At 41.8% G+C, this 23129-nt stretch overlaps 1 protein-coding gene across 2 annotated transcripts in view; it reads right to left on the reverse strand.

The window, feature by feature from the left end:
- Positions 1 to 18102, reverse strand: part of fbxl17 (F-box and leucine-rich repeat protein 17) — a 376795-nt gene extending 358693 nt beyond the window's left edge. For both annotated transcript variants that reach the window (XM_062998260.1, XM_062998261.1), the window contains exons 1-5: positions 17966 to 18102; positions 12273 to 12976; positions 7438 to 7560; positions 6458 to 6715; positions 2574 to 2705 (exon numbers count right to left, since the gene is read on the reverse strand). In XM_062998260.1, coding sequence (XP_062854330.1) covers positions 2574 to 2705; positions 6458 to 6715; positions 7438 to 7560; positions 12273 to 12962 — 1203 coding nt within the window. In that variant the 5' untranslated portion in view covers positions 12963 to 12976; positions 17966 to 18102. The remainder of the gene's footprint in view (positions 1 to 2573; positions 2706 to 6457; positions 6716 to 7437; positions 7561 to 12272; positions 12977 to 17965) is intronic.
- Between the last annotated feature and the right edge of the window lie 5027 nt (positions 18103 to 23129).

Below are 23129 nucleotides of genomic sequence, written 5' to 3' on the forward strand. Positions count from 1 at the left end.
GAAAAAATAATAATAATAATTTAAGAGCAAATGACAAATAATAAATTATTTTGTTTGTAATATAATTTTAAAAACGTGATAAATTAGTTTTCAGATTTTTTTAAGTACTAAATATTTATTTAAAATTCATATAGCTTTAAAAATGGCATTTATTTTTTTATTTATTAGGGTTTTAACAGCATATTTACACAGTCAAACACAGTCATGGACAATTTTGTATCTCCAATTCACCTCACTTGCACGTCTTTGGACTGTGGGAGGAAACCGGCGCTCCCGGAGGAAAACCCACGCAGACACGGGAAGAACATGCAAACTGCAAACAGAAAGGACCCGGACCGCCCCACCTGGGGATCAAACCCAGGACCTTCCTGCTGTAAGGAGACAGTGCTACCCCTTTAAAAATGGCAAGAAATTATTACCACCCAGAAAATATAACATAGAGCAACCAAATTATTATATTTGTCTTTATTTTAAAGTTGAATTACTATTGAAAAGTGCTTTAAATTAACATCAGTGGAAGCTAGCTCTTACCACCTGACTTCCTATACAAGACCAGGCTTTAATCTATTCAAATGGGAATAAAACATGTTGCACCAATTAGAGCTTTTACGCTGGGTGGCTGAGCGGTAAATTATGCTGGCCAGCAGCCGCTGGGATCCAGGGTTCAAATCGCCAGCGGTGCTATCGGCCGATCTGGCATGTACATACAGACAGGTTGATCTCCAAAGCCTCGTTATGGATTTGGGTCCCATTCAGGGTCTTTTAGTGCAGGGTTTTTCAACAGCCCACATTTTGTCCATGATGTTTTTAAGTGACCACGGCAAACACAAACAATACATCTTACTTGTGCTGTACAATCTGGTCCCACTGTGGTTTACTTAATGTAACATAAAGCCACCACAAGGGAGCGTTCGCCTACAAGTTTGTTAAGTTATTATTTTTCTATGCAACCAATTTTTTTTTCACCTAAGGGTCATGACCCAGTGCATTATGCCCAGTGATTCTGGAAAACTCACTGCCACCCTGACCAGGATAACTCGGCAGTAATACATAAAAATGAGATGATGAAATGAAATCAAGGTTTTAGTAATATAAAAATTGCTGTTAAAATCGGAGCTTTCTCACTTTTTTGTGCCTTTGGATTAAATATTTATTTATTTATTTAAGTTTTAACGCCAAGTTTAACACATTGGTGTCATTTAATGGCAGTAATAGGTATTATGTATGTGTCTTCATATTTTGGTCCAAATTATATATTCTTTTTTATTTTTATGGTTGCCAGGTAGGTTAAAAGTCTTCTTGTGTTGTCTTGTGTGAGAGTCTCTTTGATAGTTTCTGGCATGTGTGCTTGTTCTCTTTCTTTAGTGTATTTTGGGCATTCTCCTTTAGATGAAATAACACAAATAAATATAATATTAATATATATATAATAGTCATATAGTGTATAATAAATAATACTATAGGTTAGTTGGGGATAACACCCATGAGCATGTTGATGGTGGGCTGCATTTCAAACGGCTTTCTTCTTTTTACTTAAGTGCACTACATAACAGCTTCTCCACCCTAGGCAGTGCACTATGTAGCCAACGTGAAGTCATTTGAGATAGGTGTGCAAGTAAGGCTTATTACCGTCACCGCTCTATTAAATAAATGATTAATCAGCATATATGTTGGATAGTCACACCACCCTACATATTTTGAGATGAAGAAATGCCTACAATGAATAGAACAGCATGCTATGCATCACATATAAAAAGAAGTCCATGTTATGTCACTGACCCGTCCACACAATATAGATCCAAGGTGGCCAGTACTGTGCTGCATGTGCTTTCTCAATGAAGCACTACTGCCACCCACTGGTTGCAAACCATATTGCACGTCCCACAAGCGGTGTTTACAAAAGAAGCATGAACATAATTAGAAACTTTTTAGATCCCTGACTAATGGATGAGCCCTGACTGGCTTCCATGGGAAATGTCAGCATTCGGAATATCTGGTTTGAGCACAAATCGTTCTTCAAAGAGCCTGATAATGAACAGTATCTGAATTATGTCGTCTGACCACATGAGGAAAATATTCCATGAAAGAAATACGGCATTATAGAAACTCTTTATTCTCTTTCCCATGGGGACTTTTAATAATCAGCAAATTCCTCTGTCATTAAAAACGAAGTCCACATGTTTTCCAAGAGAAAAGACAAAAAGCAAAAAGAAAAGAATTCTGAAGCACAAGAGATGAGAGAGACAGAGACCGAGATCAGAAAACCATCGCAAGGACATCTGCTTTTGTTTTGTCCTGCAAGGACGAGCAGTACTGGTGTGTGTGTGTGTGTGTTGCAGGGCTAATCACTGACATATAGCTGGTACACTCACACACACACAAAGGGCCTGGCTGCGGTGATCAGGATCCCATGTTTCATTTAGTAACAGACGTCTCCTCTTTCCATCCATGCCCTACCTCCCACATACTGTCTCCTTTCAGATCTCTTTTTATTCGAACCAGACACCCTCACACATCGAATTCAGAGACGTGAAGATGCCGTGCTTTAGCTATGAAGTACAGATAGCACCTACCAGTTTGTTTTCCTGCATGTAGATCCTCTGCAGTTTGGGGCAGCCCTTCGCCAGCGCTATCAGACCCTCATCGCTGACGTTGTAGCACTGTCCAAAGTGCACGTCCTTAAGCTCCGGGCAGTGTTCACCGAGCTACAGAGAAATAAAAAGGGAAAAAAAGGACTTTTAAGAACACAAATGCACTCAAACACATCACCTACACACACCACTAACACACACCACTAACACACACTAACACAATAAAAACTGGAATACGGTAGACCCTTGACTTACGAATGTAATTGGTTCTGAAGGGCTGTTCTTAAGTCAAAATGTTCGTTAGTTAAACCTATTTTTCCCATAAGAAATAATGTAAATATAATTAATCCGTGCCAGACGCCCCAAACCCCCCCCCCCCTTACCTAACCTTTCTAATGTCTCTTAAATGCTCTTTTTTGTTAAAAATACAGTACATTTACAGTATAAGTATATTTTCCCTTAAATCTTAAATTATAGAATAGACATTCCTGTAATAAACAATAATAAACAATACACAGTAGTACTGTACATAAAACACACACCACATTTCAGTACAGTACGTGTGCTGTATCATACACCATAATAATTTCCTTCTTTTTATATAAAATGTATCTACCAGAAACAACAATAACTCTCATATTACTCTATTATTTCCTTCTTTATTTCAGTAGTGTTGTATTTTGTAGGTGAAAGAAAACTTTACTGAGCCGATTTCCTTCTTCTCTCTCACTCACTGTCCCCTCTGTCTGATACACAGTGACACCTACTGGCAGGAGTAATTATACAACAACAAATGTAATAGATTTGTTCATTTTCTCAACACTACGCTTTCTCCATACATTCTTTGGGGATATTTTAATATAGAATTTTACAAAATGTAAAGAAAACACCTGAAAAACACTGTCCACTGTCCGAATGTTCGCTCATTGTATGTATATATATAGAGAGAGAGAGAGACGCTCGGAGTCAACTTGTTCGTGACGTCACATGTTTCGCGAATTTCGGTTCGTAATCCGAAATTTGTTCGTACGTTAAGTTGAAAAAGATCGTTCGTAACCCGAAATGTTCGTATGGTAAACCGTTCGTAACTCAAAGGTCGACTGTAAACCAAATTACACTCAGAATAACATATCAGAGTTATTAGGAAACTGAAACCATTTATTTTTGGCCCTAAACAGACACTACAGCACAGCAGATTATCTCAGCACAGTGTCTGACCCTAAATTGGGAAACATCTTGACGAGGTACAGACTGAGCGTGCACGACCTGGCTGTGAAGATGGGGTGACACACCCGGTCCTGGCTGCCCCGAGAGGAGAGGTTGTGCCAGCACTGCACTCTCGAAATAGTAGAGACAGAGCTGCACTTCCTTACCCAAGGTACCAAACACCACCACATTCGGTCCCAATTTAACATCATCATCCCCAACTTTAAGTCCCTCCCTGACCCCGAGAAACAGCCCCACCTACTGGGAGAGCACAGATAGAACAAATGTTTATTTTATTACTACTAAAAATACATTTAGTATTATTACTGTCACCGTCACATATTGTTGTTTATTGATGTTAGGGTTTGCACTGGTTTTCTTACACACATACAGGGGGGTGCTGGAGCCCATCCCAGATTTTCAATGGGCGCAAGGCACACAGTAACACCCTGGACGGGACGCCAGTCCATCGCAGGGCAGACACACATACACACACACACACCCATTCACCTACAGGACAATTCAGGGTCTCCAGTTAACCTGACTGCATGCTTTTGGACTGTGGAAGGAAACCAGAGCTCCCGGAGGAAAACCACGTGCAAACTCCACACAGACTGGGAATCAAACCCAGGATCTTCTTGCTGTGAGGTGACAGGGCTACCCCACCGTTATTTTTTTGTATGGTAACTAAACTCAAATAAACATTCCATTATTAATGACTACCACAACGGCTAGTCGTTTTAATTGACCGAGATGAGGAATTACATTCTGACCACTTAAGTGTAGTTGTTTTTGTTTACTGTGTTTTTTTTTTAAGCTATGAACAAACTTCCACTAAAAAAGAAGAAGCTGTGATTTGTTAAAGTAAAATCACAGAAGCGTGACGGTTTCTCATACAATGCCGTCTTGAAAACAGCTTGAAAGTCAAGCACAGCAGTTTAAGAGATGTCCAGTCGGTCAGTCAAAACCTAGCACAGATCCTTGCTTTTATTGCATAGTATAATTGCAAGTCCCAACTTTTTTAAAAGCGGAGTTTGTGTTTTTCTCATCCCTTTAATAAAACAAATAAATAAATACAATAAAAAACAGAAAGGGCATTATTGATGTCACTGTGTGCATGGAGATGAGACATGACATATAGCTATACACTATACCCCAAAATGCATTTGAACATAAACTAGAAGGTGCATGTTTTAAATGATTTATGCCGCCACACTGATTCTTTAACTCGCACCGACTCGAGCCGGGTCAGGTTCTCCCCTGCATGATAAACAGTGACTTCATTGATCTTGTTTGGCCTGGATTTTATTTATAGACTGTTCTTGAGGAGCGGGTAAATGTGTGGTGTAGTAAAGGGCCCCTGGTTGCATGTTTTAAACATGACAAGGAGAAGAAATGTGCCAGAAGAATGCAAACAAGCCAGACCAGCTCTGTGCTTTTCAGATAGATTTCCTGGCCGAATGATACCCTTTAATGAAATTCATATTAATATTGATAAGAATGGGTTTTGCAACATTACGATGTACAGTGGAGGCCAAATGTCTGAGGGCACTAGTGAAAATAACACTATTTTGCATTGATGCATTGTTTTTTTATATTTGCTACAGCCATGTTTAAAAAAAGAATAAAAATGGCAACTGTATTGTTATAACTGAGCATCTCATGAAATGTTATTATTAACGGAAGTGCATTAACGTAAAGACGCAAGAAATTGTGACTTCTCTGACAGTAATTGACATGGTCGGTTTCACAAACGCCACAAACTGATACGATATGTAATAAAACAACTAAATCCAAGAAAAATGTTAAACAGTAGTGTTTACATAGCTACGGTATTGGGCTGGTAATCATAAGGTTGCTGGTTTAAGCCCCACCATCGCCAAGCTGCCACTGTAGGGCCCATGAGCAAGGCTCTTAACCCTCAATTGCTTGAACTGTGTATATACACCGATCAGCCATAACATTAAAACCACCTCCTTGTTTCTACACTCACTGTCCATTTTATCAGCTCCACTTACCATATAGAAGCACTTTGTAGTTCTACAATTACTGACTGTAGTCCATCTGTTTCTCTACATACTTTTTTAGCCCCCTTTCATGTTGTTCTTCAATGGTCAGGACCACAACAGGTATTATCTGGGTGGTGTGTTAGTGTGTGTTGTGCTGGTATGAGTGGATCAGACACAGCAGCGCTGCTGGAGTTTCTAAACACCGTGTCCACTCACTGTCCACTCTATTAGACACTCCTACCTAGTTGGTCCACCTTGTAGATGTAAAGTCGGAGACGATCGCTCATCTATTGCTGCTGTTTGAGTCGGTCATCTTCTAGACCTTCATCAGTGGTCACAGGGCGCTGTGGGCTGGATATTTTTGGTTGGTGGACTATTCTCAGTCCAGCAGTGACAGTGAAGTTTTTAAAAACTCCATCAGTGCTGCTGTGTCTGATCCACTCATACCAGCACAACACACACTAACACACCACCACCATGTCAGTGTCACTGCAGTGCTGAGAATGATCCACCACCTAAATAATTGTTTTATTCTCAGTAAAAAGATGCTTCTGGATCCACATTATACTAAAACTGGTCCTCAAAATGCACTCTGTGAGATCATCTTTATCATAGACTGGCTATCACAACTAAATGACCTGATGTTCATACCTGTTTGAGAGCATGGTCGCTCAGTTTGTCCTGGTTGCCCACGTGAACCTTTTGCAGCAGTGGGCAGTGAAGGGCCACAGCACAGAGGGAGGAATCGCTGAGCTGTTTGCAGCGGTACGCTGTGTATTTCAGCAGGCCGGGACACTGAGAGACCAGAGTGCAAACGCCGAAGTCTTCCACGTTGCGGCAGTCTGAGATGTTGAGCTCCGTCACGTTCTGCTTCCACGACGCGATCTTTACCAGGAGCTCGTCTTTAACCTGCAGAAGACAGAGCAGTCAACGACAGGAAGATTATTTAATTATTAGGATCTTAACGTCATGTTTTACACACTTTGGTTATATTCATGAAAGGACAGGTAGTTACTGGCTACACAAGGTTCATCAGTTCAAATACAAACCATTTTGTATCTCACTTGTATCTCAGCACCTCACTTGTATGTCGAGGAAACCCACGCAGACACTGGGAGAACATGCAAACTCCACACAGAAAGGACCCGGACCGCTCCATCTGGGAATCGAACCCAGGACCTTCTTGCTGTGAGGCGAGTCACCGTGCCACCTAGGTCCTATGAACCTGAGTTTGTGCCTCCCCTCCATAGTTCCATAGCACTTCTAATGACTGTGGGTGCTTAATCTTTCTACTGTTAATATAAACATGCAGAGGATGGATTGGCTTCTCTAAATTACCCCTAGGTGTGAATAAGTAAGTGAATAACTCTAAATTGTCTGTGCGTGAGTGAGCAAGTGAGCAACTGAGACTGGTGCCCCGTCCAGTGTTTCTACGATGACCACTGTGCCTGACCAGGACAAAGCGATATGTGAATGATGAATAAATATTAAAATGCCAGATTAAGAAAACAAATCCCGAGATCAATGAACTATGGGGCTCGTTACACACCCCATGCCCACAATACAGAATACTCAGGTCACAATATTCACAACATTAATTAAAGAGTGTAATTTTACACAGCAGTACTGACCTGTCGCAGGCCGCTGAGATCGATCTGCTTCCAGAACTGGAAGTCTAAGCAGAGGTCACGCCAGTACTTGCAGACCAGGGAAGCACTAAGACAACGCTCCTTTACCGACAAGTGAGAAAAAACCTAGGAAGAAAAGATGCTTATTAGACCAGAGGTACAAGCACAACCCTAAAGTGCAAATCCACAAACTGATTAAGAATTTAAAATGTATTCAGACCCCTTGTACATTTTCTTTTTCTATGTAACTGTGCAAGTCGGTGCTACATTCACAGTGACCATTTATAAACAACGTATATAATCAAATATGTGGACACAAAACCATGAACTTCAAAATGCCTTTGCATCTCTTACATTGTCCTTAAACGTTTCGCAGACCAAGATCATGTGGTTTGGGTTTGGTCAGAAAAATGTCACGATCAATTGCAGTTTCACTACAAGTGAGGGAGCCATCCAGGGACAGGTCACAGCGTTTAAATATCTGGTACTTGGTTAGATAGTTCATTATCCTTCACTAAAGATGCACGAGTACCGATACTGGTGTCGGGTATTTGCCCGATACCGCGCTCATTAACTCGTACTCGTACTCGCAAACGAGGCTCCGATACTAAACATCCGATACCGTGTACCTAGTGCACGTCGCTGCGTTATTCCTGGTTCACACGACACGATTTTTGCCCTGATTTTCGCTCGGCGGCCGGTCGGCGCTAGATTTGCCGGCTCCGGAGCAACTCGGCGTTCGCTCGGCGATCAAAACTCGGCTCTCGATCGCTAAGTGTGAACTATCCATTAACTCGATCCGACCGGCTCGCCGAGCGCTCGTGTTTTCTAGCACGTCAGATATCTGATCTGAGATGTGCGACTGGGAATGAGTGGCATGTCGAACAGCCAATGAGAACGCTGGATACGGTGTGAGGGGAAACGCAGGAGAGGAGTGTAAACAGGTGGGACAGGGGGATGATATAGTTTATATCAGAATACATCAGCGCACACTCACACGTTTTACAGTATTTCTGACCTGATCGTTCGTTCTCTACAAAACGTAACAACAAAACACCAACAGTGCAAAAATATTTATTAACCTCCAACTCACTACAGAACAATCCGTGCTGTTCGTGTTGCCAAATCCACTCAGATTCATTTATTTTTCCTCCTTGATTTTATCACGTCAGCGCACAAACACTTCGATCGCTCGCTACTTGTTGACGTGCATTTTTGGACGTGGTATCATTAAACTTCTCGTCACTTCTCACGTGTGTTTTTGTTTAAAAAAAAACAACGTATTCTAAATAGGTATTGGTATCGGTATCGGTATCGGCAAGTACAAAAATACATGTACTTGTACTCGTACTCGGTGGGGAAAAAATGGTATCGATGCATCCCTATCCTTCACTAACCATATTGACAAGCTGCAATCAAAAGTCTTTATAGAAGTCGCTCCTTATTCACCCGTGCTGCCAAAATCACACTGGTCCAGATGACTATTCTCACTCTGCTTGATTACAGTGATATAGTTTACAGACTGGCATGTAAAGGTGCTCTTCAGAAGCTAGATGTTCTTTATCATTCTGTTATCCGTTTTGTTACAAATGCCCCAACTAGAACTCATCACTGCTGTCTTTATTCTCTGGTTAATTGATCCTCTTTACATAGTCGTTGCAATATTCACTGGTTTACCATCATTTACAAGACTCTTAAAGGACAAACACCTCCCTACTTACAGAGCCTCATACAACAATATCTGCTAAATACAACACCAGGTCCTCCCACTACATTCAATATAAAGTCCCTAAGATAAACACTTCCTACGGTTCCTCTTCATTTCAGTCTGCTGCTGCACACGACTGGAACACATTGCAAAAAACACTTTAAAGGACATTGTTATGGATGCTTGTAACTGCTTTACCAATAATGATTATTGTAGTATTATTGGAGTTATGTTTTATTATTGAGTTGGTGTCCTTCACTGATGGTTTTTTATCCCTTTACTTCAAGTGGTTCTGCTGCTTGCCAGGCCGCCATTGTAAATAAGAATTCGTTCTTAATGACTTGCCTGGTCAAATTAATTAAAGGTTAAGTAAATAAAAATAAAAAATAACTTGTTGATCATCTAAATTTAAAACCATGGCCACTGGAACAGAGTTGTAATAATAACAGCAGCCTTCACTCCTCTAGGAAGTAATTCCACAAGACTTATAGGGAATATGTGCCCCCCACGAGGTCAGGGGCTGATGCTAAACAAGACGACCTGGCATGAAAGTGATGTTTCAAATCCTCCCAAAGGTGTTCAGTGAGAAGGCTTGTATAGAAATAAAAAGAAATGAATAAAAATAATGGGCATTGTGTTTGTGTGGCTCTTCTACCCAGTGTTTCAGGATAAAGTGATTACTAATAAGGAATATAAATATATATACAGGTCCTTCTCAAAAAATTAGCATATTGTGATAAAGTTCATTATTTTCCATAATGTAATGATAAAAATTAAACTTTCATATATTTTAGATTCATTGCACACCAACTGAAATATTTCAGGTCTTTTATTGTTTTAATACTGATGATTTTGGCATACAGCTCATGAAAACCCAAAATTCCTATCTCAAAAAATTAGCATATCATGAAAAGGTTCTCTAAACGAGCTATTAACCTAATCATCTGAATCAACGAATTAACTCTAAACACCTGCAAAAGATTCCTGAGGCTTTTAAAAACTCCCAGCCTGGTTCATTACTCAAAACTGCAATCATGGGTAAGACTGCCGACCTGACTGCTGTCCAGAAGGCCATCATTGACACCCTCAAGCAAGAGGGTAAGACACAGAAAGAAATTTCTGAACGAATAGGCTGTTCCCAGAGTGCTGTATCAAGGCACCTCAGTGGGAAGTCTGTGGGAAGGAAAAAGTGTGGCAGAAAACGCTGCACAACGAGAAGAGGTGACCGGACCCTGAGGAAGATTGTGGAGAAGGGCCGATTCCAGACCTTGGGGGACCTGCGGAAGCAGTGGACTGAGTCTGGAGTAGAAACATCCAGAGCCACCGTGCACAGGCGTGTGCAGGAAATGGGCTACAGGTGCCGCATTCCCCAGGTCAAGCCACTTTTGAACCAGAAACAGCGGCAGAAGCGCCTGACCTGGGCTACAGAGAAGCAGCACTGGACTGTTGCTCAGTGGTCCAAAGTACTGTTTTCGGAAATCAAGGTGCCAGAGTCTGCAGGAAGACTGGGGAGAAGGAAATGCCAAAATGCCTGAAGTCCAGTGTCAAGTACCCACAGTCAGTGATGGTCTGGGGTGCCATGTCAGCTGCTGGTGTTGGTCCACTGTGTTTTATCAAGGGCAGGGTCAATGCAGCTAGCTATCAGGAGATTTTGGAGCACTTCATGCTTCCATCTGCTGAAAAGCTTTATGGAGATGAAGATTTCATTTTTCAGCACGACCTGGCACCTGCTCACAGTGCCAAAACCACTGGTGAATGGTTTACTGACCATGGTATTACTGTGCTCAATTGGCCTGCCAACTCTCCTGACCTGAACCCCATAGAGAATCTGTGGGATATTGTGAAGAGAAAGTTGAGAGACACAAGACCCAACACTCTGGATGAGCTTAAGGCCGCTATCGAAGCATCCTGGGCCTCCATAACACCTCAGCAGTGCCACAGGCTGATTGCCTCCATGCCACGCCGCATTGAAGCAGTCATTTCTGCAAAAGGATTCCCGACCAAGTATTGAGTGCATAACTGAACATAATTATTTGAAGGTTGACTTTTTTTGTATTAAAAACACTTTTCTTTTATTGGTCGGATGAAATATGCTAATTTTTTGAAATAGGAATTTTGGGTTTTCATGAGCTGTATGCCAAAATCATCAGTATTAAAACAATAAAAGACCTGAAATATTTCAGTTGGTGTGCAATGAATCTAAAATATGTGAAAGTTTAATTTTTATCATTACATTATGGAAAATAATGAACTTTATCACAATATGCTAATTTTTTGAGAAGAACCTGTATATACACCCATCAGCCATTACATTAAAACCACCTCCTTATTTCTACACTCACTGTCCATTTTATCAGCTTCACTTACCATATAGAAGCACTTTGTAGTTCTACAAATACTGACTGTAGTCCATCTGTTTCTCTGCATGCTTTGTTAGCCTCCTTTCACCCTGTTCTTCAATGGTCAGGATTCTACAGAGCAGGTATTATTTAGGTGGTGGATCATTCTCAGCACTGCAGTGACACTGACATGGTGGTGGTGTGTTAGTGTGTGTTGTGCTGGTATGAGTGGATCAGACACAGCAGCACCCTCAAACAGCAGCAATAGATGAGCGATCGTCTCTGACTTTACATCTACAAGGTGGACCGACTGGTAACAGTGTCTAATAAAGTGGACAGCGAGTGGACGCGGTATTTAAAAACTCCAGCAGCGCTGCTGTGTCTGATCCACTCATACCAGCACAACACACACTAACATACCACCACCATGTCAGTGTCACTGCAGTGCTGAGAATGATCCACCACCTAAATAATACCTGCTCTGTGGTGGTCCTGTGGGGGTCCTGACCATTGAAGAACAGCATTAAAGGGGGCTAAAAAAGTATGCAGAGAAACAGACGAACTACAGTCAGTAATTGTAGAACTACAAAGTGCTTCTATATGGTAAGTGGAGCTGATAAAATGGACAGTGAGTGTAGAAACAAGGAGGTGGTTTTAATGTTATGGCTGATCGGTGTATGAATCTCAGCAGTAATGGCACATTTTAGTGGTCGTAAAACAAACACTGGCACTTAAGAGTGTGTCTTGCTTATGTGAACACAGCTTAACCCTGACAGGCCAAACATACAGACCTTAAGTAGTATAGAGGAAGGAAGGTGGTTGATTCTGGATGTGTCCATGTTCTCAGCACCCTTGCTGTCCTCTGACCCACTGCTGGTGGCAATCAGACAGGAGGAGGAAGAAGAAGAGGAGTTCTCGGGGGTTTTGTAACTGCCCGAGCTATGCCCCGAGTCAATCTGAAGTCCAGCGCCCGAGCTCTCCTCCTCCTCTGAAGGTGAGGAGAAGGAGGAGGAGGGCAGCGGACAGAGCTGAGGCAAGAGGGGTTCGCCGGCGTTCTTCGCCTCCTCTTCGCTCGCCGCCGTCTCCTGCGACGCGCAGCGCAGTTGCTTGCACGGCGCCACCGGCTGCGGCTCGCCGCTCTTGCGCTTGCACACCATGTCCGAGTAGTCGGTGCAGAACAGCACAGGAGCTCCGATGAGTCTGGCCGGCACGGAGGACAGCAGACTCCGGCCCTGGCGCTCCCACACTGCCAACTCGGCGGGCGAGAGGAGGAACTTGGCGCGGTCCTCGTGCGAGCTCAGCTGGGCCAGTCTGGGGTCGGCGTGGCACTCGGCCTCGAGGCTCTCGCTGCTGTTTTTGCGGATGATCAAGCAAAGCATGCAAGGCCCCCGAATAAAACAGCTCTTTCGCTTCTTCTTCTTGCGCACCTTCTGCTGACTTTTTTTCAAGCGGTGGCCATTCGTCGAGAGGAGATGGCCCATATAGATGACTGGCTCTGGTAAAAGCAGAGTGAGAGAACAGAGGGAAAATGACTTTACAAAGCAATAAAATAGTAAGGTTTGTATTTTGTACACTGGTAGCATACCATATCAGCTAAACATAAGATGTGTACATGAGTTTCGTGGATCTTTATGCTCTGGCATCATACAGAAGATTTTCTCTTTGCCATTTTAACTACACCTACACTGTATGTACACTCAGTGGCTATTTATAGTTGGGATGATCTACTTTATAATGTTCAACACTGTAAATTACTGCATTTAACTTGTAACAATGTCATTGTTTTTTATTTATACATTTTCTATTCTTTTTGATATGTTTTACTGTGTTTTACTGCCGTTTGTTTTTCTACTCTCCCCCACTTTGTCTTAATATGTCTTAATGAAATGTCTTAGTGCTGTTTTCTCGTCTTCCTCCTAGTATGTTTTAATTAATTATCTTGGTGCTGATTAATGTGGTGTGTGAATTTTGTACTACGATTTGTATGGTTTTGTGTTGTTGTTTGTTATGATTACTTGCTTTTTATGTAAAATGTAAAGCGTCTTTGAGAATCTTGGAAAGATTACTATATAAGTAAAATGTATTATTATTATTATTAAATCAGTTCAAATGAAGCACCAGTCGGAGCACAGCTGAGGTACTGTCTGAGGTACTAGTAACTGGGCAGTTTTTGTGTGGTGCTGGTACAAGTGAATAGGGATGCATCGATACCATTTTTTCCCAACCGAGTACGAGTACAAGTACATGTATTTTTGTACTTGCCGATACCGATACCGATACCAATACCTATTTAGAATACCGTTTTTTTTTTTAAACAAAAACACACGTGAGAAGTGACGAGAAGTTTAATGATATCACGTCCAAAAATGCACGTCAACAAGTAGCGAGTGATCGAAGTGTTTGTGCGCTGACGTGATGAAATCAAGGAGGAAAAATAAATGAATCTGAGTGGATTTGGCAACACGAATAGCATGGATTGTTCTGTAGTGAGTTGGAGGTTAATAAATATTTTTGCAATGTCGGTGTTTTGTTGTTATGTTTTGTAGAGAACGAACGATCAGGTCAGAAATACTGTAAAACGTGTGAGTGTGTGCTGATGTATTCTGATATAAACTATATCATCCCCCTGTCCCACCTGTTTACACTCCTCTCCTGCGTTTCCCCTCACGCCGTATCCTGCGTTCTCATTGGCTGTTCGACATGTCACTCATTCCCAGTCGCACATCTGAGATCAGATATCTGACGCGCTCGAAAACTCGAGCGAGTTGCTCCCGAGCCGGCAAATCTAGCGCCGACCGGCCGCCGAGCGAAAATCAGGGCAAAAATCGTGTAGTGTGAACCGGGCATAACGCAGCGACGTGCACTAGGCACACGGTATCAGATGTTTAGTATCGGAGCCTCGTTTGCGAGTACGAGTACAAGTTAATGAGCGCGGTATCCGGCAAATACCCGACACCAGTATCGGTACTCATGCATCTCTACAAGTGAACACCTGATTTTAATCCAGCATCCTGATCAAATGGTACGTGAGAACAAAAATGTGGTAGGTGGAAGTAATAAACTGACAACTGAGTAGTTATTCCAAAAGTGGGCAGAACCTTCATACATTTGTGCGCCCCGTAGTATGGTTTGCTTTTGTAGCATACTTTATACAATAGTGTATACTACCATGGGGACCAGTATGCAGTATATAGTATGTAGTAGGCTATTTCGAACACAGCCCAAGAGCATGAGCTTATTGGACACTCAAAGGCATTTAAAAATAGGCACTTGCAGTCACCGTTCTATTTTATCCAAAAGGTTTTTAGTGGGTTGCTTGAAGCCTATAATTTTTCCGAAGATCACATGAACGGTAGCATTTGCAGTTACATTTTCTGCATTTTAGCAGACGCTTATATCCAAAGCGACTTACAGTACTGGGACAGTATATTTTCTAAGCAATTGAGGGTTAAGGGCCTTGCTCAAGGGCCCAAAAATGGCAAACTAGCAGTGGTGGGGCTTGAACCATCAACCTTTCGATTACTAGTCCAGTACCTTAACCACTAGGCTACAACTTTTCCACCCAGCAGACTGAAGGGCAATTTTGTGTCTGCTGCAGTCATTATCCAATTGTGCCTGCTAGAGGGTGCCCAGCCGACCGGTAGCAGAGCTGAGATTTGAACCCGTAAGCTCAGAATCTCAGCGCTGGTGTGCTAGGGGATCATCGCACTGCGGCATTTGGGGTGAACAAGAATCCCGATTTAAAACTGCATGGTACCTCTATGCCAACAAACTATTTTAAAGGCTTATATTCACATTCATTATTTAAGACTTTAGAAACTGAATTTATGGTCAGATGAAACAAAAACAGAAAAAAAACTCTTGGTGGTTTTGGCATGAACAAAAGATTGGTATTTAAAAGAAAAAAGAACGCAGCCCTGCTGATAAGACCTGTTGGGTTTGGTAAAGGATCCGTCATGTTTTGATGCTATTTCTCCCTCTAAAGACCCTAGAAATCTTTTTAGACAACACAGCCTCCATGAAGTACTCGAAATTAAAAATGAAAATGCAAATTACATTTGCTGAGAAGCTAAACTGGGTCATGGCTGGATCTTTGAGCCAAACAATGATCCAAAACATGTCCACATAGACATACCATGCCCAAACTGGTCCATTCAATTAAACCCCATACAACCCAGTTGTGACAAGTGGTTTGATTTAAAACGACCTTTGATGCATTTTACATATTTGTGGAATAGCTTACTTTAATTTAGATTAGATTTGTCTTGTGTGGTCTGTGTGAGAAGAGCTAAGTATCTGAAGAGTCACTTTCTTGCCTTATTTTTACTTTACCAAGGGTACCAATATTTCCTAAGCAATGTGTACTGGTCAGTACTTTAAATTCAATTAACAATCTATACTAGCCTTACGATGTTTGTTTGTATGTTTATTAGGATTTCAACGTCATGTTTTACACTTTGGTTACATTCATGACAGGAACGGTAGTCACTCGTTACACAAGATTCATCAGTTCACAAGATTATATCGAACACAGTCATGGACAATCTAGTGTCTCCAATTCACCTCACTTGCACGTCTTCGGACTGTGGGAGGAAACCGGAGCACCCGGAGGAAACCCACACGGACACGGGGAGAACATGCAAACTCCACACAGAAAGGACCCGGTCCGCCCCACCTGGGGATCGAACCCAGGACCTTCTTGCTGTGAGGCGACAGCGCTACCCACTGAGCCACCGTGCCGCCCGCCTTACGATGTAAGCCGAAATAACATCTCCATATGTCCCCTCAGGTCCTGATGTTGTTGTGTGTTGTCCGAGTGTTGTTGTGATTATACAGATACTTGTTTGTATAATGTGAATCTCTGTAGTGTTTACTATTACTTTTACCTTCCGATTTATGTAACTTGCTACTGAGGCCCTAATTTCCTAATTAATAAAGTACCTACCTACCGACCTACCTATCTATCTGTCTGTCTGTCTGTCTGTCTGTCTGTCTGTCTAACTGTCTGTGTGTCTGTCTGTCTATCTATCTAACTGTCTGTCTGTCTATCTATCTAACTATCTGTCTATCTATCTATCTATCTGTCTATCTGTCTATCTATCTATCTAACTGTCTGTCTATCTGTCTGTCTGTCTGTCTGTCTAACTGTCTGTCTGTGTCTGTCTATCTATCTATCTAACTGTCTGTGTCTGTCTGTCTGTCTATCTATCTAACTGTCTGTCTGTCTGTCTATCTATCTAACTATCTGTCTATCTATCTATCTATCTATCTATCTATCTATCTATCTGTCTATCTATCTATCTGTCTATCTGTCTATCTAACTGTCTGTCTATCTATCTATCTATCTATCTATCTATCTATCTATCTATCTATCTATCTGTCTGTCTATCTAACTATCTGTCTATCTATCTAACTGTCTGTCTGTCTGTCTGTATCTATCTAACTGTCTATCTATCTATCTGTCTAACTGTCTGTCTGTCTGTCTATCTATCTGTCTAACTGTCTGTCTGTCTGTCTGTCTGTCTGTCTGTCTAACTGTCTGTCTGTCTATCTGTCTGTCTAACTGTCTGTCTAACTGTCTGTCTGTCTAACTGTCTGTCTGTCTATCTGTCTGTCTAACTGTCTGTCTGTCTATCTGTCTGTAACTGTCTGTCTATCTGTCTGTCTGTCTATCTGTCTGTCTAACTGTCTGTCTGTCTATCTGTCTATCTAACTGTCTGTCTGTCTGTCTGTCTATCTGTCTGTCTAACTGTCTGTCTAACTGTCTGTCTGTCTATCTGTCTGTCTATCTGTCTGTCTAACTGTCTGTCTGTCTGTCTATCTGTCTGTCTAACTGTCTGTCTAACTGTCTGTCTAACTGTCTGTCTGTCTATCTGTCTATCTGTCTAACTGTCTGTCTATCTGTCTGTCTAACTGTCTGTCTAACTGTCTGTCTGTCTGTCTGTCTGTCTGTCTGTCTGTCTGTCTGTCTGTCTGTCTGTCTGTCTGTCAGTAAATTCAGCACACTTTACTAAAGTTATTGCTGGCTATCAGTCATTGAAGCTTAAATTGCACCCAGACATACAGATCTTTTTGCAAAGGGATGCATTTTTACTGTAAAATGTAAAACTCAGTTTAAAAGTGCACGTTTTGTACACCTGCTTATTATGGATCATCCAACATACACACACCAGACTTTAAGTATAAATAAGTGTTGATCTTTGTAAGTATTGACACTGGAAATGCTTTAACTATCAAGCTTTAACTTTAAAGTTCTCTACATTCATGCAAAAAGCTAAACAGCAGGATGCCAGCTCACTATACAAAGCAGATTTAATTGCAATACACTGCTTTTTGCTTCCAGTCCCATGTTGTTGTGATAGCATCCTAGCTTAAGCTGCAACTCCATGTATACAATGATGGAGTTGCTAGGATAGCTTGTGAGCTAGTTTGTTAGCAAACATCGAGTGCAAAACAAAAAGCTGTGATGATAAAACATCCCTACCAGCAGTGTGCGCAGTGTGGACCTTCTCTGTCCTGCTCTCGCATAGTCCGACTACAGAACAAAGCAGCAAACACTACCGGACTAAAGACTAACACTGGTTTTAATAACATGGAGCTAGCTGCCTTAGTGCTATGTCAACTCGGTACTTAGGGCTGAATCCCAAACGGCTCCTTGTTAACTAAGTAGTGCACTAGATAGGGTACATCTATCATTCCGTCAGAACCTAGTTAGGGCGCTCGTAAAGGATGTATGTAGTTATTTAGAATCCTGCTCAAAGCCCTTTACTTAGTTCCTAAATCGGAAGTCCCGCCTTATTTAATGCAAATAACTAAGTTTTACTTAGGATTACTACTGGAACAACAACATGTCTGTATTTTCAATGAACAGGACTCTTCTGTTTTTAGTGTAGAAATGTACGCGAGGTTGTTTGAATCAGGAGTCGACTCCGATTCCCATACAGGATTCAGGAATCGACAGCACAGAAACATGGGTGCTATTAAACTCCTCTTTAATCTACCTCCCAAACCATGCAGAAGGTAGATTAGCTGCTCTACATCGTCCCTAGGTTTGCATGGCTGTGTAAGTTGCCATTTGGTAAAGTGACGGCAACACACTAATCCACCCCTGCTGAGATTCAAGTCCGTATCTCAGCAGTGATATCACCCGGCCGGGCGTCTACACAGACACGGGGATTGGCTGTAGCCATGCGAAGGACTGCGCCCAATGTTTCCGGGTGGAACCAGGCTGGGCGTCTACACAGACATGGTTGGCTATGTCTGAGAGGGGATTGGCTGTAGCCATGCGATGGATCGCGCCCAATGTTTCCGGGTGGAACCAGGCTGGGAGTCTACATGGACACAGACGTTACATTGTCTGAAGAGGGTGGTGGCCAAAGCCCTGTGATGAATTGTTGCCCTGTTTAGGGTATTCCTTCTTGCGTTTAGTGTTTCCCAGTGGAAACAGACCTGCCACAGCCCTGACTACAGTAAAGCAGAGGAAAATGAAATTCTGCATTGTTTCTCACTTCCCACCCATAAAGTTTGCTTTATTATGCTTGTGCTTAGTCCCTTAGTGCTTAATCACACTTTAACATGTATCAAACCATAGGGTACCATGCAAAAGAAAAGGGCCAAGATGTCAAAGGGCCAGTATGTCATTGAATGGTTTGATAAATATGAAATGATGTAACTCGTATGATATAGACACACAGTCGCCAGATCTCAAGCCAAGTGAACACCCATAGAAAGTCTAACCACTGTGTCCACTACCATTATCAAAACAACAATAAGTGAATATCTTTTGGAAGAGTTTTGTTCCATCTTTGGGGCGGCATGGTGGCTAAGTGGGTAACACTGTCGCCTCCGGTTTCCTCCCACAGTCCAAAAACATGCAGCCAGGCTAATTGGAGACACTGAATTGTCCTATAGGTACCTAGCCGCTAGGCTGCATAAACCAGTGCATTGTAGTGCCGGTCCCAAGCCCGGATAAATAGGGAGGGTTGTGTCAGGAAGGGCATCCGGCTTAAAAACTGTGTCAAATAAATAATGCAATAGTACAGTTTAGGGACTAAAATCAGTGCCAAAGTGCATTGAAGCTATTCTGGGGTCTTGTGTTTACCATATACAGAAGGTTGCTATATATATATACTGTATATATATATACAGTGTATCACAAAAGTGAGTACACCCCTCACATTTCTGCAAATATTTCATTATATCTTTTCGTGGGACAACACTATAGAAATAAAACTTGGATATAATTTAGAGTAGTCAGTGTACAACTTGTATAGCAGTGTAGATTTACTGTCTTCTGAAAATAACTCAACACACAGCCATTAATGTCTAAATGGCTGGCAACATAAGTGAGTACACCCCACAGTGAACATGTCCAAATTGTGCCCAAAGTGTCAATATTTTGTGTGACCACCATTATTATCCAGCACTGCCTTAACCCTCCTGGGCATGGAATTCACCAGAGCTGCACAGGTTGCTACTGGAATCCTCTTCCACTCCTCCATGATGACATCACGGAGCTGGTGGATGTTAGACACCTTGAACTCCTCCACCTTCCACTTGAGGATGCGCCACAGGTGCTCAATTGGGTTTAGTCCATCACCTTTACCTTCAGCTTCCTAAGCAAGGCAGTTGTCATCTTGGAGGTTGTGTTTGGGGTCGTTATCCTGTTGGAAAACTGCCATGAGGCCCAGTTTTCGAAGGGAGGGGATCATGCTCTGTTTCAGAATGTCACAGTACATGTTGGAATTCATGTTTCCCTCAATGAACTGCAGCTCCCCAGTGCCAGCAACACTCATGCAGCCCAAGACCATGATGCTACCACCACCATGCTTGACTGTAGGCAAGATACAGTTGTCTTGGTACTTCTCACCAGGGCGCCGCCACACATGCTGGACACCATCTGAGCCAAACAAGTTTATCTTGGTCTCGTCAGACCACAGGGCATTCCAGTAATCCATGTTCTTGGACTGCTTGTCTTCAGCAAACTGTTTGCGGGCTTTCTTGTGCGTCAGCTTCCTTCTGGGATGACGACCATGCAGACCGAGTTGATGCAGTGTGCGGCGTATGGTCTGAGCACTGACAGGCTGACCTCCCACGTCTTCAACCTCTGCAGCAATGCTGGCAGCACTCATGTGTCTATTTTTTAAAGCCAACCTCTGGATATGACGCCGAACACGTGGACTCAACTTCTTTGGTCGACCCTGGCGAAGCCTGTTCCGAGTGGAACCTGTCCTGGAAAACCGCTGTATGACCTTGGCCACCATGCTGTAGCTCAGTTTCAGGGTGTTAGCAATCTTCTTATAGCCCAGGCCGTCTTTGTGGAGAGCAACAATTCTATTTCTCACATCCTCAGAGAGTTCTTTGCCATGAGGTGCCATGTTGAATATCCAGTGGCCAGTATGAGAGAATTGTACCCAAAACACCAAATTTAACAGCCCTGCTCCCCATTTACACCTGGGACCTTGACACATGACACCAGGGAGGGACGACGACACATTTGGGCACAATTTGGACATGTTCACTGTGGGGTGTACTCACTTATGTTGCCAGCTATTTGGACATTAATGGCTGTGTGTTGAGTTATTTTCAGAAGACAGTAAATCTACACTGCTATACAAGCTGTACACTGACTACTCTAAGTTATATCCAAGTTTCATGTCTATAGTGTTGTCCCATGAAAAGATATAATGAAATATTTGCAGAAATGTGAGGGGTGTACTCACTTTTGTGATACACTGTATATATATATATATATATATATATATATATATATATATATATATATATATATACATACATATACAGAGAGAGAGATTCCACGTGTTTCACGAATTTCGGTTTGTAATCCGAAATTTGTAGTATGTTAAGTTGAAAAAGATCGTTCTTAACCCAAAATGTTCGTATGGTAAACCGTTCGTAACTCAAGGGTCCACTGTATACAGTCTGAGCAATTAAGAGTTACGGGCCTTGCTCAATGGCCCAACAGCAGTAACCTGGCAGTGGTGGGGCTTGAAGCATATATAGACAGTTAGCAAACATTCGGACAGCGGACAGTGGGTTTTTTTTGGTGTTTTTTTTATATTTTGTAAAAATCTATATTAAAATGGCACCAAAGAATGTGCAGAGAAAGCGCTTACGAGAAATCTATTACTTTTTGTTGTTGTAAAATTACTCCTGCCAGTAGCTGTCACTGTGTATCAGACAGAGGGAACAGTGAGTGAGAGGGAAGAAGGATTTGTTTGTTTGTTTGTTTATTAGGATTTTAATGTCATGTTTTACACTTTTGGTTACATTCATGACAGGAACGGTAGTTACTCATTACACAAGATTCATCAGTTCTCAAGGTTATATCAAACACAGTCATGGACAATTTAGTATCACCAATTCACCTCACTTGCATGTGTTTGGACTGTGGGAGGAAACCGGAGCACCCGGAGGAAACCCACGTGGACACGGGGAGAACATGCAAACTGCACACAGAAAGGACCCGGACCACTCCACCTGGGGATCTGTGAAGCGACAGTGGTACCCACTGAGCCACCATGCCACCCTGGATGGATGAATGGATGGATAGACAGACAGACAGATAGATCGAACCCAGGACCTTCTTGCTGTGATGCAACAGTGCTACCCACTTAGCCACCGTGCTGCCCGAGAAGAAGGAAGTTATTCTTTCATGCAATTACATCTACAAAATACAACGCTATTGATATAAAGAAGGAAATAATAGAGAAATATGAGAGTTATTGTTGTTTCTGGTAGATACACTGTATAAAAAAAGTACTGTACTGTACTAAAATGTCATGTGTGTTTATGTACAGTACAGTACTACATTTACATTTTACATTTTCAGCATTTATCCAAAGCGACTTATAGTTATGACTGAACACAATTTTACTATAGTACAGTATTATAGTATTATAATAGTACTACTGTGTATTGTTGTTCATTATTGTTTATTACAGTATTGTCTATTCTATCATTTAAGATTTAAGGGAAATATACTTGTATTTATAACAAAAAAGACAATTTAAGACTTAGAAATTAGAATTAGAGAGGTTAGGTAAGGGGGGGGTTGGGAGGTCTGGCACGGATTAATTCTATTTACATTATTTCTTATGGGACTAATAGGTTTAACTAACGAACATTTTGACTTAAGAACAGCCCTTCAGAACCAATTACATTCGTAAGTCAAGGGTCGCTTTGGATAAAGGCGTCTGCTAAATGTAGAAAATGTAATGCAAATGAATCGACTCTGAATCTTTGGAGTCGACTCTCTGCATCCGAAACATAAAACAATAAAATCACCTTTTTGGGATCGACTTCCAGTTGTACTACCATACACAATACATGAGTTATAAAGAAACCTACTAAACCACATTATTACAAATGATAATATTTATTTACACATAATATTTAATGCACGAATGTATCTGTGAACACTTGGTGCCATTGTGAAGTGTGTGAACATGCTGCCAACGCATCAAACGTTATTCAAAGTTTGTCGCCCATGTTAAAAAAGAAAGCATCAAATTAAACAGTATTTGCATGAGAGTCACCATGTATAGGCGGTATTTCCTGAACAAGAAGCCAAAAATAGCGGGGGGTTGGATCGCTGGCTTGTAGGAGAACTTGGAAGTACACAGACA

The sequence above is a fragment of the Trichomycterus rosablanca genome, chromosome 7 (genome assembly GCF_030014385.1).
Source record: "Trichomycterus rosablanca isolate fTriRos1 chromosome 7, fTriRos1.hap1, whole genome shotgun sequence".
In the NCBI taxonomy this organism is placed as follows: Eukaryota; Metazoa; Chordata; class Actinopteri; order Siluriformes; family Trichomycteridae; genus Trichomycterus; species Trichomycterus rosablanca.